Source organism: Chionomys nivalis, chromosome 15 (assembly GCF_950005125.1).
Source record: "Chionomys nivalis chromosome 15, mChiNiv1.1, whole genome shotgun sequence".
Lineage (NCBI taxonomy): Eukaryota > Metazoa > Chordata > Mammalia > Rodentia > Cricetidae > Chionomys > Chionomys nivalis.
In genome coordinates, this window is record NC_080100.1 from 66944411 (window position 1) to 66971332 (window position 26922).

The 26922-nt window shown below is 39.5% G+C and overlaps 1 protein-coding gene across 4 annotated transcripts in view; it reads right to left on the reverse strand.

Annotated features, from left to right (window-relative positions):
* Nucleotides 1-83: 83 nt before the first annotated feature.
* The window catches only part of Mctp1 (multiple C2 and transmembrane domain containing 1), a 600147-nt gene continuing 573308 nt past the window's right edge, over nucleotides 84-26922 (reverse strand). For 3 of the 4 annotated variants that reach the window (XM_057789473.1, XM_057789472.1, XM_057789475.1), the window contains 4 exons: nucleotides 10879-10988; nucleotides 8014-8123; nucleotides 5568-5665; nucleotides 84-4272 (listed from right to left, as the gene is read on the reverse strand). In XM_057789473.1, coding sequence (XP_057645456.1) covers nucleotides 4201-4272; nucleotides 5568-5665; nucleotides 8014-8123; nucleotides 10879-10988 — 390 coding nt within the window. In that variant the 3' untranslated portion in view covers nucleotides 84-4200. The remainder of the gene's footprint in view (nucleotides 4273-5567; nucleotides 5666-8013; nucleotides 8124-10878; nucleotides 10989-26922) is intronic. The other variant, XM_057789474.1, reaches the window with a different exon arrangement.

Consider the following 26922-nt stretch of genomic DNA (forward strand, 5'->3'; position numbering starts at 1 on the left):
TATTGTTTTCAGCTTAGAATGAAAGATTGAACAACTTGAAATTAGAGAACAATTATATATTTAGTTGTCTCATTTTGTGTTTTTGTTTTATGAATGTTTTGTTTTTCTTTTCCTTTTTACTTTTAAACCAGAAACCCTAATTGGGGGGGGGGGGAATGCATGCTTTTATAGTGTTCCAATGTAGAGATTTTCTTGGTGTGTTTGGGGTCTCAGATTCAGCTAACATAACTTCTCATGTGACTGCCATTATACAAGGTACCATTGGATGAATGTGGAAAATGAGTGTAAAAGAATTCTCACAACAAAAGGTGGATACTTTCTGCTGCTGTTGTCATTGTTTCAGTGAGTTACAGCAATCATCCTTGGAAAGAGAGTTATAAAACATTTTTATTATATTTAGGTGGCTTTAATTCAACGGAGCAGTTAGGAAAGGCTGACTCCACATACTCTAATTAGATCAGTGACTAACCATCTGGACACATAACATTGCAAACTCCAAAACTTAAATATGTTTTAATAAGAGCAGAGGTTTTTGTTGTTGTTTTGGTTTGTTTTGTTTTGTTTTGGGAGGAGGTTGTCTTAAGTTTAATACTGTCTATTTTGTATTTGAAGCCACCAAGTGCCTTCTACTTTTCTTCTGAAGCTGAGCACCAAAGCACTATTACTGAACAGTACTGTAAGCAGCCAGGCGTATTTAAGCTTATAAGTTGAATAATGCTTGCTATATTTTGGCATCAATATTAGACATCTTTGGATTTGGGCATCAAAGTAGAAAGTCGCCCCCACACACACCCCAACCCGTGGCCACTGGATAGGATTTAACTGCTCAATTTCAGCATTCGCTTGTTCATCCCAGCACTTGGGAGACTGATTGTAAGTTAGAGGCCAGAGTCTTGTTAAAATTTAAGGAAACTTCTAAAAAGTTACTTTCATAAGCATACCATTTAAATTTGTCTGTTTACAAATTTGGTTTAATTTTACTATTGATACACACACACACTATAATTGCCCTTCTCAGGGTTATACAGTAGATACACAATAAATGCATCACAAGTCATGTAAAAATATTTTAACTTACGTTATCCTGGTACATAGAATGGCTCAAAATTAATTTAGAACACCCCTCCCTCTCATGAACCCCTAAGTTTGAGTCTGAAACTAACAAAATGAACTATTAGGTAACAGTGTGTTGAAAGTTACAAAAGGGCAAGATATCTGAATTATCCCAGTATATGGTGGCACAATCCCTTCTCTGTAGAGACTTAAACATCATCTACCCCGCGTTATGTGATCTCAGTGACAAACCAAAGCATCTTACCAAAGTTCAGCTTGGTGAACCAATAAGTTTATTAGACTAACTTTCAAAAGATGAATGAGGGGTCACCTACAGAAGCATGGATGACCCCAAAGCAACTGCACTAAGAAGTCTTGACCAGTATGAATTATGCCTCCCCATTCCTGCATAGATGTGGCTCCTCTTCAAGTGGCCTGCCTATATACTCTACACCTCTTTAAGGTCACAGGTAATTAAGGCAGAATTGCATCCAGATTGCTAGAATCTTGCGCTCGCTGTTCCTCTATGCCCACTCCTTTTTTGAGGGATCAACTGTAAGCGTGATTATGATGGTCTTTTAACAAGCTGGTACAGTTGATCTAAGGAAGATGGCAGTTGTCTTGCCCAGAGAACAGCATTATACAACAATGACTGTAGTGTGGAATGTAAATATAGACTGTTGAGCAGTTCACAATGTCTGCTACATTTAACAATGCAAATAGATGTTGGGCCACGTTCATTATAACTTAGAACTTCGCTCATATAACTTAGAATATTTGCTTCAGACTTCTCTGAAAACCAAGCTGCACAGAGAAACCTTGACTTAAAAAAAGAAAAAAAAATCTAATTTTGGCTGAGAATTTAGCTCAGTGGTAGAGCACTTGCGTAGCAGGGGCTAAGTCCTGAGTTCAGTTCTCAGTTCTGGGGGGGAAAAAGCAACTGAAAACCAAGGCATCCTTCTTAAATATAAAAATCACCTATACATGAAAATTAAAAACCCTACAAATGGATCAAGTGAATCCATTATTCATTTGGCCCTATAAATATATTGTTTTCTGAAAGCATTGAGGGCTAGCTTGAAGGTAACTTTCTGACTCCAGATAGTTTTCTCTGCATCACTGGATGCTTACTGTGCCAAAGGTACTGAGTTTTCACTGTAGTCAGGGTTTCAAGAATAGCCCTGCTCAAATATGTTTCCCCAAGTGATAACTAATGAACAAACATGCACCCAGTACCCCACTGTGCATTCTTAACTCAGAAAAAAATAGTGATTTTACATAGAAAAAATTGTTTTCTTTTGTATTTAATGAAGTGAATATGTAGTCAACATTACTATCGAACTAAGCATCTGAAATCTTATACAATGAAACAAACGAAACTTAGTCATCTGTTAATGGTTCCATCCACTAGGTCCATCTAAGGTTATAGAATGTATGTCAGACTTAGACATTTGAGTAGACACTTACAGCACAGAACATAAATCTCACACAGGTATAATCAGAACTTAGACCAAAGGATTTCATCAATAAACTTGTAATAGGCCAGCTTCATAAAGTAGTATGTTTTTGCAACAAACAGTGATGGAATGCAGATATAAGCATATAACCTGATACCCTAGATAGAGCATGTTGAGGTGAGGTCAAAGCCTTTCTATAGAAAGGGAATTTAGTCAACATTCTTCCAAGCTTAGTGTATAAACATCAAAATAGTTCTATTGTAAGAAATAGTATTTAACAACATATTTCTAAAATAAAAATACTTTAAAAATCAGCTTTGATGAGATTTAAAGAATTTCTATAGAGTGAAATATATATTTCTGCTTTTCTACATTGTCCAGCACAACCCCCACCTTCATCTCACCTGTTATTTATTAATAGCAATTAATAAAATAGTGCAAAATATTGCAGCAATTTCCTTTGAGTTTATTCCTTTAAAAGTCAGTGAAGACACTCTCACTGACTGACCAAGTATCTCTGCAGAGGTAAATTCCCTTCATAGACCCTGGATTTGGTCTTTGGAATGCACTGTTAAAGTATACAGTGTGGTTAGCGAAACATTTTTAATGGTAACCACTTTAAACGTTTATTTTACAAAACAGGCTTTCATGCATTATCAACGTTCTTCATAAATGATGTAATGAAGCACTGGCCTTTCTCTAGTCCACTGTGTTCTCCACATTAAAGCTCACTAATAAAAAGCATGTTAGTAGTCTAATGAAGAAGCATTATTCTTTCAAACTGTTTTTTTTCTCTGTGAGGACACTTAAATTTACTTTTTCAGATATACAAGGGCATAATTTGATACCAAATGCAGTATGGATTTACTTTGCTAGTATATTTGACAGCTAAATCGGCTTGCTAATTTGCTAACTCAGTATAAATTAAATAGTGGTATATATAAAACCCCTGATAATCACTTATAAACCTGGCAGTATTAATTTAATATATTTCTGGAGAGATTTTAAGATTTTGGATGGAATGATAGAAGACTTAAGAGTTTTATTCATAGAATCTCAGATTTTCTTAAGGGATTGTGTATGAGGACACAGCAGAATATATGAATGTGCCTGTCCTCATGACTTAGCTATACATAAGTAACGTATTTACACAGGAGTAAAAGTCGGGATGTATGTTATATTGAAATGCAACATTTCCATTATTCATTGTTTGGGGTTTCCCCTCTTTTGTACTGTATAAACATTAAAAAAAAAAACTAATGAATTGCATTTCAGATAAGAAGTCATCACATAACAAAAAAAAACCTAAAATCAAATCAGCATATATATTTTATGTAGGGTTAATCAGAGTACAATTGAGCATTTAATCTGATATTCTAGTTCTTTCACTTGTAATTCGAGGAATGTGCTTCCAGTTTTATAACCATTATTTTTATTCTTTCAGTTGGTTGTATTATCTATAGCTAACAAGGCTTCCACACTCCACTAGTTAAAATCCTTTATCAAGTTGAGTCTGTACAATGGAAGTATATTTTCAAAGACATATGCCTTTGTACACTATTTACAAATTTCTCGATCATGATAAAAAGAGAAAATAAATAAAAAGGAGAAAGAAAAGAAATGCTGCCGAGGCTGCAGGGTTTTTCTTTTATCTTTTCAGGCGTGCTGGTCCCTCAGTGCTGGGAGGTGGCTAGCCAAGGGTGTTTTTCTTCCTTTTATATGGGCTATGAGAATGGTCTGGTTTCAGTTCTTGGTACTGCACCTGTTTAAACAGTTCAGAAAAAGACTGGTCAGGTGGCCATTTCCTGGCAAAGAAGGAAAAGCTAAGGAATGAGAGACTGCTTGGGGAGGGAGGTGAAGGGGAGGGGATTATGCTGTTCTAGAAGCCAAGTGGGAGCTCCAGCTGGTGCAAAAAGCAGCGGGGGGCTGGAGCAGAGTCAGGAGGGAAATCTGCCAGAGAATGCTTGAGGCTCCTGTGAGCTTTGCTAACGGACTGTGACTGTTACTGACCAGAACACGATACAAGGAAAGAAAATCTATCTCTATTTTTGAAGAGCTGGATAATGATTCTTTGCAGTTTGTTTATTAAATACAGCCTTAATCTTCACCTATCCCGTGGTTGTATATATGGAATGAAAAATCTCAACTGAAACTAATGCAAACTGTGATCACTAAACCTACTTCAAGGCTGTGGTTAAAAACCTTTATTCCACCGTGAAATCAGTCTGTTAGTACATATTAAGTCCAAAGGATTTGTGAGATATGCTATAGTATTTCAAATGTAAACATTTTCTCCCTAATCTAAAATATACATTAACATGAGTCTTTAAAATGTATTGAATTTATACAATATGCACAAATAGTTTAAAATGTATTGAATTTATACAATATGCACAAATAGTTTGTAATCACCATTTCGCTTCCATCATCTATATCTAAAATAACTCTGTTTTCTCTGTCTCTTCACAAACTTAGCTGGGCTTGGGGTACATTCTCCCCAGAAGCCATGTGATGGCTGACTCTTGGGGTACATTCTCCCCAGAAGCCTTGTGATGACTGACTTTCAATATCTTGTGCTCTCTGTTCTTCATAGGTTTTTCTAGATTAATGTCTAGTTGGCTAAAGTCCTGCCAAAAAACTGCAATGGGCTTCATTGACTTTTTTTTTTTTTTTTTTTTTGGTTTTTCGAGACAGGGTTTCTCTGTAGTTTGGCGCCTGTCCCGGAACTAGCTCTTGTAGACCAGGCTGGCCTCGAACTCCCAGAGATCCGCCTGCCTCTGCCTCCCGAGTGCTGGGATTAAAGGGCTGCGCCACCACCGCCCTTTTCTCTCTCTTTTTTATTATTATTATTACAGATTTTCACCTCCTCCCATTTTCCTCCCCCTCCCTCTCCAGTCCAAAGACTGATGGAACATGTGATCAAACCAGACTCTCTGAACGTGGCTTCATTGACTTTTAACAGACACTTCTATGACCTTTGACAATGAAGAGTTTAAAAATTGAAAGCCAGTGTCATACTACATCAAAGCAAGCACCATAATAATGAAATATACATACCACTTGTACATCTGAAGGGACTCTGGAAAGGAAGTCAAGTAGTTCATTGTTATCAATTGCATATGGACTCCGAAGCTTTTTTGTAAATTTATTAATACCTAAAAAAGTGACATTTCAAACATTATTGAGTTCATTATTGAGTGTGGAGTTAGGCAAAGCACATTTCTGGAGAAGGCATTATGGAGATTTGAACATCAACTTTGTGCTACCCCTTACCCTTGACAGGGTGGCCTAGTTAGTATAGCACCTCCTTCAACTTGCCCAGCTGAACTGCTGCTTGCTTTCCCTGTGTACAACTGAATAGCTTCTTCCCAGTAGGTGAGGTTTGGGGGGAAACAAAGGGATCCTAGAAGGGATATACAGTGTCTTGCCTGACCAGGTTCTCAGGGTTGCAGTCCCAAGACGATTTGCTTCATGTTTAGGCATGATGAGACTTACCTGTCTACATTTCTAGGTTGTGATTGTTAGGTAATTTATTATTTTTCTCTTTTCCAAAAACTTTTGTTTTAGGTACTACTGTTATAAAGCAAACGAAATGTTTAGAAGTCATGTGATTTGATGGTTGGTTATTGTTTAAATTGAAATGAAAAATATTGCCATAAATTTTTGGGGGAAAGTATTCAGCTTTGCATTAAATCAACACACAGATGCAAACTGAGGGATAGACTTGGGATCTCAGCTCTTAATGGCATTCCTACACAATGAACTTCTGTCACATTGGTCTTGGTCTCTTTCCAGCCATGGGAGACCTATATCCTGTATTTCTTAACATTTTAGCTGTCACCTATCACTAAAATAAATAATATTTTTTGAATTTTTTCATTTGATGAAACAAGGCTCAAAAACATCCTGTGAAATTATTTTTAAGACAGCTAGCCACTGGGGCCATACGGATGGCCCGAAATAATCCATAGCCAGATGGAGCCTTAGGCTCCAGTTTCAGAGAAGCTGAGTGAGGAAGGTCAGTGGGGAGAAGGGTTTTTCATCACATGGCAATAGAAATGGTTCTGCAAGTCTGAACCCATATCCTAGGAAGATATGGTTATTCTTTACCCTAAACTCTTCAGTGAAATAGTATCTGCACTGACCATCAGAGAAATGAATGAAACATTAGGGCTTAATAGACTAGAATAGGGTAAAATTAAAATCAAAATTAAAAAGCCCCATCTTTTGAATAGGAAAACTGGTGACTTAATTGAATGGTAGAAATTGGGAAAGAAAAATATAATCACTACTTCCTCTGCCCTCCATCCAGGGGCTAGAGGCAGTACTGGAAGGGAAGGTGGAAACATGGGACACAGGAGAAAGAAAACAAGAATATTTTTATTATTTAAAAATTGTGTGTACGTGTGTGTGTGTACACGTACCTCAGGAGGATAGAAAAGAACACTGGCATAGGTATTGTGTGGGTATTGAGAACCAAAACTGGGTCTTCTGCAAAACTGGTAAGTATTCTTAACTGCCATGCTAACTCTCCAGCCCCCAAAATGGGAATCTTAAAGCTAAACTGGATGGAGACTGTTGTTCTTAATTCACTTTCTTCTGGTATATTTCTTTTAATGATTTGGGAGGCAAAAAAAAAAAAAATTCTGTAAAAAATTCCATTATTTACAATATAAGCAGGTTTTCTTGGGTCAAGGCCTATTTTCCATCCTAGTATATGTTTTTAAGTTTCGGAATCTTTGATGTATGTGTTCAGTGATGAGGGACAAATAGAAAGTGTTTCTATATGGTGGTGGATTATAAGGATTGAATATTGGGTTTTCTAAACCAAAAAATTCACCAAGAAAGAAGAAAACTTCAGTTCCAGTTCTTCATAAGACGGAAAGTGACCACCTCCTGAATGGGCTCTCCGTCAGAGGGAAGGGACGGACTGCTGGAAGCATGTGGCAAAATCGCATAAATATTAGGGGGGAAATTGCCTTTAAAGTAGACTTTTCTAAAAGCATTCTTAGTAGGCTTTGTGGTCGTTCCTAAGGAGCCTGTAAATGCTGGTAAGGCTTTTTTCTGAGTCCTAAAAGTGACCTTTTAAATGGGCAGCTGGTACTGTGTTTACAGACATCCACAAGATAAAATACCGTAGCAAAAGGTATATTGTCCTAAACGTACCACATGGCTTAAAGTGCCTCCATTGGCATTTAAGTGGTAAAAATAAATCAGTGATATCTAGACAAAGTTACACTTTGATATATGAAAAATCTGTACCAGTACATGTTTATAGTATGATGGGGGCTGTGGTGCCAGATAAGAAAAATGCATTTACACTGGGACCTAAATCTCTATGCTGTTGTGATTTTTAACTGACCTGTCCTTTTTCGTCATGGAGTGCCTACATGATCATAAATACAGAGAACTGCTGATGCTATAACTCACCTCTTAAAAACAGTTTGTTCTTAGCTGCTAAAACAGCTGGAGTGTTCGTTGTTATTTCAAAAGCTTTACTTACCCCAGACAAGCACAATGTACCGCAGTGGGATGAAGTACAGAGTGACTGTGAACACACAGAGGGCTATGATGGCCAGCCAGCTTAAGAAGGGGACAGTCCAGTTGAAAGTACTGAATGGAAAAGTAACAAATCCATAATGTGAGCACTTCACACTTTTCTAAAGGAGACTTAAGATAAACATGGTTTTGAGTAACAGTTGACTATCAGAGAACAAAGTTTAGTCATAATCGGTTTCATTCATGAACTCAGACCCAGGTAAAGGATCTTGCTACCAGCCCCACTAGGTTGTCCCAGGAATTTCATTTTCTAAAATCCTTACACAACTCGGATACCTCCATACATAGTAAAAAATTTTTTTTCCTGCTACTAAAACTAGTACCCATCCTTCTTTATTTTTAAATTTTATACAATAGGGGTCTACCACTCATCCTCCTAAAAACACCATAGGCCCATGCTGGGAATGGATGTTTGCAGTGCAACGCTTAGAGCACTGTGTGAGTCTTACATTTTAGAATTCCTTTTAGGAACACTCGCTTTCTGTTCAGCTTTGTAGAAATCAGGGAGAGGGTGTTGGGATTCAGGCATTATGCTGACCTGCCCTTTAAGAGACAAGCTCCACCCACTCCCCCGCGCCCCCGCCCCCTCCTGTGCACTTCTGAAGGCACAGACAGGACTTTCCTGCTTCTTCACTTTTCTCTCTCATTCCCTCTCTTTGTCTCTCTTTCTCTCCCATTTTCTCTTCCCTTCCCCAAATAAAACTCCTCACTTAAGCTTTCTGCATGATACTGTCATCCTCCCTGGTTTGAAGGTCTCTCTCTCCGGCCAAGGTCTCTCTAGCACCCATTTACAACAAGGAAAAGGAATCCAAATGGGGGGACTAGATGAGAGCCGGACAGAGCTGGTGGGGCTCCAGCGTTACTACGCTGAGACTGACAACAGGAAGGCCAGGTCACAGAAGGTGATGAGACAGGAGTGGACACTGACTGGTTGCCTAACAAGCTAGTGAAGAGAGCTGGGAGCTAGCAGGTTCTGGTGGTGATGAGATATTCACCTGTGTCAGCACAGTGTTACATAATGCTCAGTAAAGGTGGGCCCCAAATTCAGGGTTTCATGCCATGCTCTAGTGATAGGCAGTGGGGCAAGGGACGGTTATTACAAGAATGCAGGTAAAAGAGAGACGGACATACTTAGTCTTTAAAACTGTGAGACAGTTGCGTAGAAATACATTTAGAGGTAAGAAGAGGATTATTTTATGTAGCACACAGAAAAGTTGAAACTCAGCATTGATGTATACATGGAAATGTAGGAAATTAAAAACTATACAAAATAAAATGCATTGTCTTTGCAACAGCACCATATGAACAGCACCATATGGTGACTCATACTTTTGGCTTAAATAATTTGTTCCTTTTAAATTCTGCGTGTGACCAAGGATCTAAGTCTACCGAATACTATTGGTCATGAATAATAAAGGCTTCTCCAGCTAGAGAGCAGCATTTCTTAAACAGTTATTGATAATTGTTACAGGCCAGTTATCAAATAGCTGGCTATTGTGAGACCTCAGTATATCTTGTATTAATAGTCAGTTACTATCAATACACTATTGTATTGTTTAGAGAAAATATTCATTTCAGAAAGTATATTAGTAACCAGTATGGTGGCACATGACTGGTCCCAGCACTCCTTTGCTCTCTCTTTCTCTCTAGATCTACATCCTAAATGTATTAAAAAATAAAATTATTTAAAATAAAACTATGAGAGAATAAAAGTATAAATTTCAGCTGGGCATAATGGCACATGCCATTTAATTCCAGCACTGGAGAAACAGGCAAGTGGGTCTCTGTGAGTTCAAGGTTAGCCTGGTCTGCATAGTGAATTCCAGGACAGCCAGAACTATATAGGGAGACCATGTCTCAGAAAAAAATATGTTGGTGTGTGTGTGTGTGTGTGTGTGTGTGCTCCTTACTTATATATTATATCTCAATCACATTCCTTCATCAAAGGGAGGTGTAGGAGCACACGCCTTTATAATCCCAGCATGTAGGAGGCAGAGTCAAATAGATCTCTGAGTTACAGGCTAGCCAGAGCTACACAATGAGAACCTATTTCAAGAATAAAAATAAACACAAAAAAATATATACACACATAAAACAAAACCAAACAAACAAACACAAATAGGATGATCAGCGGTGAAGAGCACTTGTCCTTGCAGGGGCCGCTTTCAATTCTCAGTGCCCACATGATGACTCCACCCCCAGCAACTCTAGTCCTAGGGGCTCCAACTCTCCCCTGGGACATCCATGGCACTAGGCACACACGTGGTACACATACATACCACATACTTAAAATACTTGTAATAAATAAATTACTTATAATAAATAAATCTTAAACGTACTTTTAATTATGGAGAATTCTTTTATAATTGAAAAAATTCTGTGATTTTTTTTTCTAAATGATGAAATGTGGCTTATTTCTTGACAATATTAAACTTGGCAAAAGTCTAGTTAGACTTATACATACAGATGACCTGATTACCTGAAATGCATTAAGTTAGATTATCTTTCCAAGACTTCATATTCTTTTTAAGAACAAAGTCCTTATGAAAAAGTATGTTGAAGCGTGGGACAGTGCTGTACCTTTAAAGCTACAGTTATAACTTCTTTCCCACCAATATATTCTAAACATCAGGCAGGAAATTGACAGAACCATCATAAAACCAAGGATTCACAAAAACAGATTAAGAGGAAACTGAACAACAGATCATGGAATGGTGACGTGTGCCTGACAGAAGGGCGCTGCAGCCCTCCCTCTGGGTCAAGCAGGCTGCCCATGAAAGGCCAGGGCACACGGGCCGGCACAACTCACTTCTTTATCCTTTCACCAAAGGAGGCCACGTCATCTAGGATATTCTGCACACTGACACAGACTTCTTGGATGGCATATATTTTGTTTATAAATCCTTTTTTTTCACCATCCTAAAATACAATAAAGAAAGAAATTCTGTGTGAGTAAAAGGTATATATTGGTTCTTGCTTGATTCTTTGGACAGTCCGTCTCTTGCATTTTTAACATTAAGTGTGCTTCATCTCTATATTTATGCAAATGGATATTTGGAGCTCATGAAATTTTCAGGAAAAATGACAGGAGAAATGTACCCAATGGATGCAATTCAAGAACCTTTAATTCTGTTGCTCAGAGGAATGGAAACAAGGAGGTAGAGCTATATGACAGGAATAATTGCCAAAGCTAAAACAAGACTCACTTAGCAAGCCCAGACTTTCTCTTCTTCACCAACCTCCTCCTCCTCCCAGGATGAGACCTGATGCCTGGAACTTATTGTGTGGGTGAGCATGACCTTGAAGCCTTGATCCTCTTCTACCCTGCTAAGTGCTAGGACTCCGGGCATGTTCTTCTATCACACCACACTCAGTCTTATGTGGTGCTGGAGATCAATCCTAGGGCCTTGTGCATGCTAGGCAAGCACTCTAGCAATTGAACTACAGCCCAGACTCCAACCCGCTGTCTTGATCCCAAAACCTGTACACCTTAATTAGGTCTCTGCATATTTTCTTGTACTTTTTCGTTTTCTGTTGAACCAAGGGCTTTGTAAAGAACCCTGCCACTGAATTGTATCCCTAGACTTAACCAAACAAACACTTCAGTTGCAGGAAATATTGAGCACAAACAAGTAGACCTGGGAGCAGTAACAACTGATGACAAAAATGACTAGTGCTGAGATGCATTAACGAGCCATTCGTGGGTCAAATACATACCAATCTTCCAAAAGATGCTGAGATAGTCTACTGTCTCATATGCTGGTAGCCAGTTTTAAAACTTCCTTTTTTGTACATACTTCAGCTTGAATCTTAAAGAATTCTTGTATACCAGGGAAGGGGTGGGAGGAGATTAAGTATAAAGCACCCTATGCATGGTGTGAACCTAGGGAAATGTGCATATTTTGTAATTTTAGACCCAGAGGAAGAAATAGTGGTGGCCTTTCACGATAGAATTCAGCTTAGTAGCCTGGCACCACAGACACTTGCCTAGGTTGTTTGGTGGAGACCATCCAACCCTGATTCCATGACTCATTTCTCCATGCCAACTTGAATGTCTATGGAAATATAGATCCAATTTCATTACTTTAACTTCTTTTGAACACTTGAATGCTCTGCCAGAACACTCGAGACCTCGTGTGGCAGCTAGTGCCTGCTTAAAGCAGCCAGGAAACTAGGATGATAATGTCATGTTGCACATTTACATACGACTTTCATTTTCCTAGAGTCCAAACACTGCACCGTGAATGCTTGGCCAGGGCTGGCGTTCTGCCGCTCTGCCACCTAGAAACCAAGGACTGCACAGTATGCTGGGACCATCGCCATAGAGGCAATTTTATAATTGGATCACAACTGTGGATACCAATCAGTTTTTATTTCAAATTTAACTTTAATAACAGAAATGTTTTACATTAGTCATCTAATGTCAAAAAGGATTGTCAAGAGAGGGAAATGAGGGATACTCTAAACCTCGTAATATGGGAAGTAATTAGATACCCAGCATTCTCCATTGTATTCAAGTCATCCTTCACTTGCCATGACAGACGTAGACACATTAAATTTCTTATGTTTTCTCCCTCTTCATTTTACCAGATAAAATATTAATTTCACCTATAATCTTATGTAATTGTACATTTTAGATAAAGTGAGTATCTAAAGTGACTCTTCCCCGTTGTTTTCATAACTGCAAAGTTGGGCTAACCCTTAGTGTTCTCTTCTAAGTAGCAGCTAAATTCTTTTCTGTCTATGAATCAAAGTACCCATGCAGGCAGGACTAGGGCATGTATCAGAGGTAGACTGCATGCTGGCCATACACACATCCCTTAGTTCTATCTTCAGCACCAAAGAGAAAAATAAGCAAGTCCAAGTGTGCTGTTTGTGCAGTGAAAAATTCACTGAGAATAAGGTTCCTGCTCAGGGATATGTTCTTTCACAATAACAATAAAGTACTTTGGCATAACCTCAAAAATTATGAAAGCATAGAAATGTGTCTATATTATTATGTAGAATATTAGGGGCATTGAATGTACAGATTTATTGCAATTTCAACCAAATCCTTATGTTTCAAGTAGACAGAAATGGAGAGAATTTGATCAAGTATTTCTAATTTTCTTGGAAGATAGATATGTAACTGTAATCAAGACATTCTATAAAAGGAACAATAATGAGAAAGCATTTTGTAGACCAGATAATTGAAATGGAAGACAGACACTGAGAGAATGATGTATAATATGACATCCTGCTGGGTGATTCCCTGCAATCCCTGATCTCAGGAAGTGGAGGCAGGCTAACCAAGAGTCTAAGGTCAGCCTGGGTTACCTGAGATCCTGTATCAAAAAAGTGGGGTAGGTTTTCATCACATAGAAGGAAATTGTAAATGAGCAATTTTGTAGCTTATAATACTTAGGGGAAATTATACTAAACCCTACCTTAAATGAACTCTCAACTCTAATACATACTACAAGTCTACATTAATCTCTGCATCAAATAGCTCTAAAACCATTCCATACTAACTTTTAAAAGCTAAAAACTATAAATTATTAAAAGACAATATAGATATTTACTTACATTGATAAGAAAGAACTTTCTAAAAACAAGCATTAAAAAATTATAACTCACAGAGAAAATCTTGGTAGCAGTGATTTTGTAAAGTTAAAAATGACATCAAAAGTCACCATAAATTGAAAATGTTCAGGCTGGGCTACAGCCAGTGCTATAGTGTGTGCTAAGCCAGTGTGAATCCCAGGCCTTTAGCTACAGTGCTACCAAAAAGAATTTTTAGGCTGAGAAAAAACTAGCAACAGATATTGATAGATTATATTCCCAATGCACTCACCCAATAAGCACCTGTAGAAATATTTCTGTTGCAGGTTTCTTTATAAATTTAATAAAAAAAATCATTAGCACATTGACTAGAACTATTCTGGATATCAGAAAACATTTAATTTTTAATGATGAAATGTTTATGATCTATTTCAAATAAGTGAAAAATGAATGATACACAAATTCTATTTTTTAAATAAAATTAACATTTTATGCTTAGAACTTACACCTCCCCAACATAGAAGTAAGTTAAACTAATTATATGGCATCATTTTACTTTGACTTTTTTATATTTTGTACTTTAATAAACTTTAAGTAATTTTGAAAAAAGATTTAAAAATCATGTTCACTAAGTACTATAAAATGCTTCTCATAGCTAAATAAGAAGGTGAACCCAAAGAAAAACATATAAGCATCCTCCTGAATATTAACCTTCATCAGGTGATGAAAGAAGACAGAGACAGAGACCAACATTGGAGCACTGGACTGAAATCTCAAGGTCCAAATCAGGAGCAGAAGGAGAGAGAACACGAGCAAGGAACTCGGGACCGCGAGGGGTGCACCCACAAACTGAGACAATGGAGATGTTCTATCGGGAACTCACCAAGGCCAGCTGGCCGGGTTCTGAAAAAGCATGGGACAAAACCGGTCTCGCTGAACATAACGGACAATGAGGACTGCTGAGAACTGAAGAACAATGGCAATGGGTTCTTGATCCTATTGCACGTAATGGCTTTGTGGGAGCCCAGGTAGTTTGGATGCTCACCTTAATAGACCTGGATGAAGGTGGGTGGTCCTTGGACCTCCCACAGGGCAGGGAAACCTGCTTGCTCTTTGGGCTGAGGAGGGAGGAAGACTTGATTGGGGGAGGAGGGGGGAATGGGAGGTGGTGGCGGGGAAGAGGCAGAAATCTTTAATAATTAAATTAATTAATTAATTAATAAAAAAATAAAAATAAAAGTTACTGTATATGCAAAAAAAATAAAATAAAAATGTGATAGTAGGTGACAGAAAAAAAATGCTTCTCATATACCAAATTCAATCTTCATAGCCATCCTATAGTATATATTTCCCATTGTTCATTAGAAACCAAGGTTCAGAGATATTGTCAGGGCTTAAATTAGTCTAGAACTGGTTAACTTCAGGCTCTTCTCTCCATAATAGATGGCTTCCTTATCCCACTGGGGAGATTCTAACTCCCTCCAAAGCTTCAGTAGGATAAGTAAGAGGGAAAGGGGGAAAAATTTACTTGTGTAACCCACAACCTAGCCTTGAGGCTCACCATGCAACTAAGTTCTTCAGGAAGGAAATGAAATACAGAAACTTCCTTCAAGGGTAGGCAGTGAAGATGTGTTGGGAATCACCGGGTTTAATGTAAACGACATGCTGCAACATCGGATCTTCAGCAACAGCATGTGCCATTGAAGCCATTAAAATGGGCAATTGTGAATACTTTAAAACTTTAAAGATTGATGAATAATTTTTGGCTAAGATTCTTAAAAATTGGTCCAGCTCTACAATCCATAACCCCAGATAACCAAGACTATAAAGGGGACCCTAAGAAAGACATACAAGGGTCCAAATAGGGAAGAGAAAAGCACAAGATCCCATGAGTAAACTGGGCGTGTGGGGGTCACAGGAGAGGGTAGAAGGGGAAAGGGGAGGAAGGGAGGGGAGAGGAGAAAAATGTGTAGCACAATAAAAAGAATTAAAAAAATAAGAAAAACATTATAAAAGAAACCACCAAAAAAACTTAGCTCAGCTTGTATACTTTCTTTGTTTTGCTAGACTTTAAGCCCATTGCTACTCCCATACCCCCGCCATCCAAAGAGAAAATAAGGTAGGCTTGTCTTAAGGCTGACAAAGTTTGGAGAAGGAAATACATTGGGGTAAACTCTTTATTGCAAAATCTCTTTCATCAGATTCTATATTCCTTCACTGTGGTCTCCAGCCAATGAAGTAATTACTCTTTATATACAGTATATGATCCAAAACTGCAGTGGGTAATGGAATTGCTCTATGTTGCATTCCAATATTTCACACTTCCCCCTAATGTTCAATACTTTATTAGTAGGGAATAAATTGGTACATTTCTTTTATTGTCATTTTTGCTTTTCTTTATAAGCCAGTTTCAATGAAAGAAATACACAGGGTAGTTAATCATCCAAAGGCTCACAAGTGACATTGGTTTAAAAAATGATTAATATTTCTTTCCACATATAAAGAATGTTACTCATAGAAAACAGTTATAACTATAAATCTGAGAACATGTGAGGCTTAAATTGCATAACTTCTTTAGATTCTGTGTAATTTTTAATGCTTATTATCAGGTTCAAATTGTACACGAACATTAATTGCTGTAAAACTTGAATCTCGGTTCTCTAATATTTGGCTAGGATCCGTGTTCTACGCTAAGGACAGTTAGGTCCCCACTTTCCAAAGCTGATTCTGTTCTGTGTCTCTAACCTATGGAAAAAGTAGAACATAGAGACTGTTAAGGGACACACTAAGAAGAGATCAGATGTTTTTTCTCTGCCAACATTTCTTTCTTTTTCAGATATAGAAAACTGCATTTCAGCCCAAAATACTGAAATTTTCACAGAGAGCAGCTTGGCAACTCAAAGTCCCTTGGCGACTGAATCTCAGTTAGTGTCTTCTGCAGTTCCTATGGGATCAAATCTTACCCAGGTTACTGGGCATGCATCTTTCCCGATATTAGTCTTAAAGCCCAGAAACTCTCCTTTGAAACATGGAGGAGATCTAAGGCATGGTGAAGGTCAGTGGGGTGGCTGGAAATAATGCCCATTATTATGCATATAATAGCACCAAAAAAAAAAAAAAACCCCTGACAGAAACAGTCCATAAATAACTAGTGCTAGTAGTACTAAGAATTAAAAATTTAATTAAAATTATTTTTATTCCTTTTGAATTATGATAAAAATTGAATTGTTATAGTGAATTCCTGACTTCAGGAGATGTTTTTGTGTAAATTTTCCCTGGAACTCCCTTTGTAGACCAGGCTGGCCTCAAACTCACAGATATCTGCTTGTCTCTGCCTCCCGAGTGCTGGGATTAAAGGCCTACTACCGCCAGGCCCAGGTAACTTCTTGTTTGCCTGCCAGAGACCATGTTAGAAAGTGATTCTTTGCAATGCTGCATGGAGCTTACAGAGCTCTTTCCCCCCATTTTAACTTGACAAAGGCTTTGTCTTCTTTTTGGCTTTTGGTTTATTTTTACCCTTCCAGAGTAAAATTTTTGTTCTTTGTAGTTGTTGTTCCCTCTGACACTAAGTAGCCTTATGATTTTCAGTACCATCTGTAATAACACTGTGGTGTGTTTGCATGTGATGTTAAAGATTACTGTAAAGCAACAATTCAGACAAGAATATCACTTGGGCTAGACAATATGAAATGGGCCTTTAGCTATCTGGCGGCACTCTAAGCCAGGAGGTAAAGAAAGAAAAAGAAAAGGGAAAAAAGGATATTAATAGAACAAGAAGATAAAAAGGCAAAGAGAGAAAGAGATCAACACAAAGGGAGAGAAGAGAGAGAAAGGGTTGGAGAGGCTCCAGGGAACAAAAGAGTGAAGGCTGGGGTGTTGTGTGAGGATGGAGGAAAGATACCCTGCAGCAGAAAGAAAAAACACCAAAGAAGAACACTGTCTAATCATGAAGCATCCAATTAAAATATTTGTAGAAGTCCGCACATAAAATATTTATCTAATAAATGAATACAAAACTTACAGAAAGTACACAATGGTATAATATACCTGTTATCAGGGAATTACCTGAAGCCAAACTTCTCACAGTGTAGACCCCTTATCACACAGATCTTAAGGAAGATATAAACATCCCTAACCTAATGACATAAGAAAATTAGTTTTAAATGGCTTGCAGGCTCTTTAAGGACTGCAAAAAATCAACATATATGCTTCTGGTCAGCAGGCAGGACCCAGACTTTCTGTAGAGACCTTCCATCTCAGTTGGCACAGGCCTTTGTCCCAGAAGTCCTGCCTTCAAGACTTAGGATGAACAGAAAGGCCAAGGGGTCTATCTCCAGGCCAACCTTGGACACCAAACTACCAAGTGGAAAATAAGTTACAAAGTAACTTTTACCCCTAAGTCTGAAATAAGAGTCTGTGCCCATGGGGTTTTCTATAAAGCCCTAATGAACAGCATGAGTGAAGATTTTGATAATGTGAAAACCCAGGCACTTCTGGTCTTCAAACCTCCTTTGAAAGAGAAAGGTGGTAGGGTAGGGATAGAGAGAATGAGACACAGACAGAGACAGGAAGACAGAGGAATAGGTGCACCTTAAAAGCCCTTTGTTTGTACACTGTGGTTTTGAAGATAAGATAGAGAGGGCTGGGAGATATATTGCATTAGCAGAGCACTTGCCTAAAGTGCCTGGGCCCTGGGTGAAAACCCCAGTACCCACCTGGTGTGGGAGGTCCTTCTGTTTATGTGTTGCTTTCATTGGTTAATGAATAAACTGCCTTGGCCTTTTGATAGGGCAGAACTTAGGTAGGCATGGAAAACAGAACTGAATGCTGGGAGGAAGAAAGCAGAGTCAGGGAGAAGCCATGGATCCTCTGCCTAAGAGGACATGGGTTAGAATCTTTCCCCATAAGCCACTGCCACATGATGATATACAGATAAATAGAAATAGGTTATACTAATATTTAAGATTCAGCCAATAAGAAGTTAGAGCTAATGGCTAAGCAGTGTTTTAATTAATAAAGTTTCTGTGTGGTTATTTTGGGGCTAAGCTAGCCAGGCAGCTGGGACGAACAAGCAGCCTCAGGCCCAGCCTGCAACAACCACCTTCCCAAAAGATAGGGAACAATGCATTCTCCTTAAACAGAAGGTTCTGCAGTTCTGGATGGCCTCTGTCATTAGAGTTATTGGAAACGAGAACTGTGCTGTGAGTGGAAACTGTCCTGCTCTTTCTAACAATCCAGTGATGAAGACAGATTCTGCCTGAATCTAAACAGCAAATTCTGCCTAGATAGTTTTTACTTTTAGATTTTTTAATTGATTGAGCATTTCATAAGTGAAAATAATATATTTCAATCAAATATATTTCAATTCCCTCCCTTGCAATCCTCTTCTATCTCCCCATCACCCTTTCCACTCAATTGTGTGTTGTATCTGTCTCTTTTAGAAACCCACTGAATCTACTCAATGCTGTAATTATTGCATGGACAGTGTTTCAGGGGCCACATTCCTGGAGCAAAGTGACTTCCTTCTGCCAGAAGCCACCAGTTGCCGATAGCTCCTCAACTAGGCATGCGGCTTTGTGAGTCCTCAGTCCTGCTGAGATGGTGGCTGGCTTGACCTTGTGCATGTCTTGTGCCTGCAATCACAACTATTGTGAGTCCATGTGAATGCCACTGCCCTGCTTGGAAAAAATTTTCACTAGGATCATCCACTATCACTGTCAAGACCTTCCTGCCCCTACCTGTTGTGATCCCTGAGCCTTGGGAATAGGAATGAACACTCCACGCCTCTCCACAGTCTCTTGTCTATATGTTGACCAGTTGTGGGTTTCTATGTTAATCACCATCTATTGCGATAGGGGGAGGGGAGTCGGGGGAGGGGGCAATATTTGGGAGGAAGGGAGGGAAATGGGAAACGGGGAGCAGGTGGAAATATTAATTAAAAAAGAATAAAAAAACCCTTAAAACATAAAAAAATCACCATTTATTGCAAAAGAAACTTCTTTGAGGAGAGCAAAGAGATACATCAATTAATGTATAAACGTAAAGACTGATCTGCTGGACCTGCTCTGCCTGCGTCCTACTTCCCTTAGTCCCTGGCTCATTGGGGCATCCAGGAGTTCCTGTGTAGGTGCCGAGAAGTTTCATCGGGACGGGTGAGTGTGTGCTATCCTGGGGTGGACTGTCCAGGTAGAGAGCACAAACACCCCTCCCCCAGCTCCTGCTGCAGGGCTTGCTCTCCTACACATCCGCCCCCACCCCCACCCCCAAACCTGCCTTGTCTGCAAGGTCCTTAGCTGTGGAACAGTTTCCTGCCATTTCACTAAGGCTACCAACCCAGAGCAGTGAGTCCCTGACCAGAGGGCAGGCCTCAAGGTCCCTGCCAGGGAAAGCGGGCCCTTGCTGCTGGGGCTGCAGTCTCTGCTGTGATCTGCTGGACCTGCTCTGCCTGCGCCCTACTTCCCTTAGTCCCTGGCTCATTGGGGCATCCAGGAGTTCCTGTGTAGGTGCCGAGAAGTTTCATCGGGACGGGTGAGTGTGTGCTATCCTGGGGCGGACTGTCCAGGTAGAGAGCACAAACACCCCTCCCCCAGCTCCTGCTGCAGGGCTTGCTCTCCTACACATCCGCCCCCACCCCCACCCCCAAACCTGCCTTGTCTGCAAGGTCCTTAGCTGTGGAACAGTTTCCTGCCATTTCACTAAGGCTACCAACCCAGAGCAGTGAGTCCCTGACTAGAGGGCAGGCCTCAAGGTCCCCGCCAGGGAACGCGGGCCCCCGCTGCTGGGGCTGCAGTCTCTGCTGTGATCTGCTGGACCTGCTCTGCCTGCGCCCTACTTCCATTAGTCCCTGGCTCATTGGGGCATCCAGGAGTTCCTGTGTAGGTGCCAAGAAGTTTCATCGGGACGGGTGAGTGTGTACTATCCTGGGGCGGACGGTCCCGGTAGAGAGCACAAACGCCCCTACACTAAGGCTACCCAACCAGAGCAGCGGGCAGGCCTCAGCAACCCCCCGAAAGGGAGCGCAGGCACCTCCAGCTTGTACTGCAGTGTCGCCTGTGTTCTACTGGACCCCGCCCGACCCCTTGCATTCGGCCTTCTTTACGCGGGTCATTGGAATACCACGCATCCATGTTTTGGTGTTGAGGAGTTCACCTGGAAGGGAACGGTTCCTGCCCCTACACTGAGGAGATACACCTAGAGAGTTAGTCACAGCAAAGACTGGTCCAAGACATCAGGCCTCTCCTGGCTCCATTTGAAGGAAAAGATGGGCAGGCGCCAATGCAAGAATTCCCCCAACAACTTGAAAGGCAACGTGACATCACCAGGATCCAGGAATCCCGAAATGAGAAGTGTACACCCTAATCCAGAAGAATTAGAAGAATTCGACTCAAAAGTGAATTTTATGAAAATAACAGAGGACCTTAAACAGGAGGTGAAAAACTGCCACAACCAATTAGAGATTACAAACAAAAAGGTAGAGGAAATGAATAAATCTCTCAAAGATACCCAAGAAAACCAAGAGAAACAAGAAAAAGTAATCAAACAGGTAAGGGAAACGGTTCAAGACTTGAAGAATGAAGTGGAAGTAATAAAGAAAACACAAACCGAGGGAAGGATGGAGATGGAAAATTTGAATAAACGAACAGGAACTACAGAGACAAGTACCACCAACAGATTACAAGAGATAGAAGAAAGAATCTCAGACACTGAAGATACCATAGAGAAAATAAACACTCTCATCAAAGAAAACAGCATAACCAACAAATTCTCATCACAAAACATTCAGGAAATCTGGGACACAATAAAAAGACCAAACCTAAGAATAATAGGGATAGAAGAAGGAGAAGATCTACAGCTCAATGGTCCAGAAAATATATTTAATAAAATTATAGAAGAAAACTTTCCCAACCTTAAGAAAGATATTCCTTTGAAGGTCCAAGAAGCATACAGAACACCAAATCGACTGGATCAAAAAAAAACATCTCCTCGTCATATAATAATCAAAACACAAAACATACAGAATAAAGAAAGAATATTAAGAGCTGCAAAGGAAAAAGGTCAAGTTACCTATAAAGGTAAACCTATCAGACTTACACCTGATTTCTCTATGGAAACCATGAAAGCCAGAAGGTCCTGGATAGATATACTGCAGAAACTACGAGACCATGGATGCAAGCCCAGACTTCTATACCCAGCCAAGCTTTCGTTCACTATAAATGGAGAAAACAAAATTTTCCAGGATAAAAACAAATTTAAACAATACGTAGCCACAAATCCAGCCCTTCAGAAAGTAATTGAAGGAAAATCACAAACCAAGGAGTCCAACAATGCCCACAATAACTCAGACATCTAATGACCCTTCACCAGCACAACTTGAAGAAGGGAAACACACAAACTCTACTACCAAAGGAAAGAAGGAAAGAAAGGAAAAATGACTGGAGTTAACAACCACTGGTCATTAATATCACTTAATATCAATGGACTCAACTCACCTATAAAGAGGCACAGGCTAAGAGATTGGATACGAAAACAGGATCCAACATTCTGCTGCTTACAAGAAACACACCTCAACCACAAAGACAGACATCTACTCAGAGTAAAGGGCTGGGAAAAGGTTTATCAAGCAAACGGACCTAAGAAACAAGCAGGTGTGGCCATACTAATTTCTAAGAAAGTTGACTTCAAACTAAAATCAATCAAAAGAGATGGAGATGGACATTTTTTACTCATAACAGGAACAATTCACCAGGATGAAATCTCAATCCTGAATATATATGCCCCTAATATAAAAGCACCCACTTATGTAAAAGAAACGTTACTAAAACTCAAGGCAGTCATCAAACCACACACACTAATAGTAGGAGATTTCAACACTCCTCTCTCACCAATGGACAGGTCAATCAAACAGAAACCTAACAGAGAAATAAGAGGATTAAGGGAGGTAATGAATCAAATGGACTTAACAGACATCTATAGAACATTCCACCCAAATAGGAAAGAATATACCTTCTTCTCTGCAGCTCATGGAACCTTCTCGAAAATAGACCACATACTCGGTAACAAAGCAAACTTACACAGTTACAAAAAAATATCGGTAACCACCTGTGTCTTATCAGATCACCATGGATTAAAGTTAGAATTCAACAACAATGCTATCCCCAGAAAGCCTATGAACTCATGGAAACTGGACAGTCAACTACTGAACCTCACCTGGATCAAGGAAGAAATAAAGAAAGAAATTAAAGTCTTTCTTGAATTCAATGAAAACGAAGACTCAACATACTCAAACCTATGGGACACTATGAAAGCAGTGCTAAGAGGAAAATTCATAGCATTAAGTGCCCACTTAAAGAAAACGGAGAAAGCACACATTGGAGACTTAATAGCCCACCTGAAAGCTTTAGAAAAAAAAGAAGCAGACTCACCTAGGAGAAGTAGAAAACTGGAAATAATCAAATTGAGGGCTGAAATCAACAAAATAGAAACACAGAAAACAATCCAAAGAATCAATGAAACAAAAAGCTGGTTCATGGAGAAAATCAATAAGATTGATAAACCCCTATCCAAACTAATCAAACGGCGGAGAGAGAATACACAAATTAACAAAATCAGAAACGAAAAGGGAGACATAACCACAGACTCAGAGGAAATTCAGAGAATCATTAGATCTTACTACAAAAATCTGTATGCCACAAAATTGGAAAATGTTATAGAAATGGACACTTTTTTAGATAAGTACCATATACCAAAGTTAAACCAGGACCAGGTGAACAATCTAAATAGACCTGTTAGTCACGAAGAATTAGAAGTTGTTATAAAAAACCTCCCCACCAAAAAAAGCCCAGGTCCAGATGGCTTCAATGCAGAATTCTACCAGAACTTCCAAGAAGACCTAATACCTATACTCCTTAATGTATTTCACAATATTGAAACAGAGAAGTCATTGCCAAATTCCTTTTATGAAGCTGAAGTTACTCTGATACCAAAACCACACAAAGACACAACCAAGAAAGAGAACTACAGGCCAATCTCACTCATGAACATCGACGCAAAAATACTCAATAAAATACTGGCAAACCGAATCCAAGAACACATCAGAAAAATTATCCATTATGATCAAGTAGGCTTCATCCCAGAGATGCAGGGCTGGTTCAACATACGAAAATCTATCAATGTAATCCATCATATAAATAAACTGAAAGAAAAAAACCATATGATCATTTCATTAGATGCTGAAAAAGCATTTGACAAAATTCAACATCCCTTTATGATAAAGGTCTTAGAGAGATTAGGAATACAAGGGTCGTTCCTAACTATAATAAAAGCTATTTATAGCAAGCCGTCAGCTAACATCAAATTAAATGGAGAGAAACTCAAAGCTATTCCACTAAAATCAGGAACACGACAAGGTTGTCCACTCTCTCCATACCTCTTTAATATAGTGCTTGAAATTCTAGCAATAGCAATAAGACAACATAAGGGGATCAAAGGGATTCAAATCGGAAAGGAAGAAGTTAAACTTTCATTATTTGCAGACGATATGATAGTGTACATAAGCGACCCCAAAAACTCCAGCAAAGAACTCCTTCAGCTGATAAACACCTTTAGTAGCGTTGCAGGATACAAGATCAATTCCAAAAAATCAGTTGCCCTCCTATACACAAAGGATAAGGAAGCAGAGATGGAAATCAGAGAATCATCACCCTTCACGATAGCCACAAATAGCATAAAATATCTTGGGGTAACCCTAACCAAGGAAGTAAAGGATCTATTTGACAAGAACTTTAAGTCAATGAAGAAAGAAATTGAGGAGGATACCAGAAAATGGAAGGATCTCCCTTGCTCTTGGATTGGGAGGATCAACATAGTAAAAATGGCAATTCTACCAAGGGCAATTTATAGATTCAATGCAATCCCCATCAAAATCCCATCAAAATTCTTCACAGATCTTGAGAGGACAATAATCAACTTTATATGGAGAAACAAAAAACCCAGGATAGCCAAAACAATCTTATATAATAAAGGATCGTCTGGAGGCATTACCATCCCTGACCTCAAACTCTATTACAGAGCCTCAGTATTGAAAACAGTTTGGTATTGGCATAAAAACAGAGAAGTCGACCAATGGAACCGAGTAGAAGACCCTGATTTTAACCCACAAACTTATGAACACCTAATTTTTGATAAAGGAGCTAAAAGTATTCAATGGAAAAAAGAGAGCATCTTCAACAAATGGTGCTGGCAGAACTGGTTGTCAACGTGTAGAAGAATGAAAATAGATCCATATCTATCACCATGCACAAAACTCAAGTCCAAATGGATTAAAGACCTCAATATTAGTCTGAACACACTGAACCTGATAGAAGAAAAAGTTGGAAGTACTCTACAACATATGGGTACAGGAGATCACTTCCTACGTTTATCCCCAGCAGCACAGACATTAAGGGCAGCATTGAATAAATGGGACCTCCTGAAACTGAGTAGCTTCTGTAAAGCAAAGGACACTGTCACTAAGACAAAAAGGCAACCCACTGACTGGGAGAAGATCTTCACCAACCCTGCAACAGACAAAGGTCTGATCACCAAAATATATAAAGAACTCAAGAAACTAAACTTTAAAATGCTAATGAACCCAATAAAAAAATGGGGCACTGATCTGAACAGAGAATTCTCAACAGAAGAAATTCAAATGGCCAAAAGACACCTAAGGTCATGCTCAACCTCCTTAGCGATAAGGGAAATGCAAATTAAAACAACTTTGAGATACCATCTTACACCTGTCAGAATGGCTAAAATCAAGAACACCAATGATAGCCTTTGCTGGAGAGGTTGTGGAGAAAGAGGCACACTCATTCATTGCTGGTGGGAATGCAAACTTGTGCAACCACTTTGGAAATCAGTGTGGCGATTTCTCAGGAAATTTGGGATCAACCTACCCCAAGATCCAGTAATACCACTATTGGGAATATACCCAAGAGATGCCACATCAAATGACAAAAGTATCTGTTCAACTATGTTCATAGCAGCATTGTTTGTAATAGCCAAAACCTGGAAACAACCTAGATGCCCTTCAATGGAGGAATGGATGAAGAAAGTGTGGAATATATACATATTAGAGTACTACTCAGCAGTAAAAAACAATGACTTCTCGAATTTTGCGTGCAAATGGATGGAAATAGAAAACACTATCCTGAGTGAGGTATCCCAGACTCAAAAAGAGGAACATGGGATGTACTCACTCATAATCGGTTTCTAGCCATAAAATAAAAGACATTAAGCATATAATGTGTGATCCTATAGAAGCTAAATAAGAAAGTGAACCCAAAGAAAATCATATAGTCATCCGCATGGAGAGGGGGAAGTAGACAAGATTGCAGGGCAAAAACTGGGAACTTGCGGGTGAGGTGGCATGGGGCAAAGGGGAAATGGGATGAGAAATATGAGAAGGGGAGGATGGGAGGAGCTCGGAGGATTGGGATGGTTGGGATATAGGAAGGATGGATACGGGAGCAGCGAAGTATATATCCTATCTAAGGGAGCCATCTTAGGGTTGGCAAGAGACTTGACTCTTGAGGGGTTCGCAGGTGTCCAGGAATATGTCCCCAGCTGGTACCTTGGGCAACTAAGGAGAGGGAACCTGAAATGACCCTATCCTATACTGATGAATATCTTGCATATCACCTTAGAACCTTCATCTGGCGATGGATCGAGGTAGAGACAGAGTCTCAATTTGGAGCAACGGTCTGAGCTCTTAAGGTCCAAATGAGGAGCAGAAGGAGGGAGAACATGAGCAAAAAATCAGGACCACGAGGGATGCACCCACCCACTGTGACAGTGGAACTGATTTATTGGGAGCCCACCAAGGCCAGCTGGTCTGGGACTGAATAAGCATAGGTTGATTCCGGACTCTCTGAGCATGGCGGTCAATGAAGACTGATGAGAAGCCAAGGACAATGGCACTAGGTTTCGATCCTAATACATGAACTGGCTTTGTGGGAGCTTAGCCTGTTTGGACGCTCACCTTTCTGGACGTAGATAGAAGGACCTTGGTCTTCCCACAGGGCAGGGAATTTGGACTGCTCTTCAGTATCGAGAGGGAGGGGGAATGGAGTGGGGGGAGGAGAAGAGGAGTGGGGATAGGGGGAGGGAAGTGGGGGGAGGGCAATATTTGGGAGGAAGGGAGGGAAATGGGAAATGGGGAGCAGGTGGAAATTTTAATTAAAAAAGAATAAAAATAAATAAATAAGTAAAAACAAAAAAAAAAAAAACGTAAAGACTTTGGGAGCAATTAAGCACTACATCTGTTCAGCAGAAT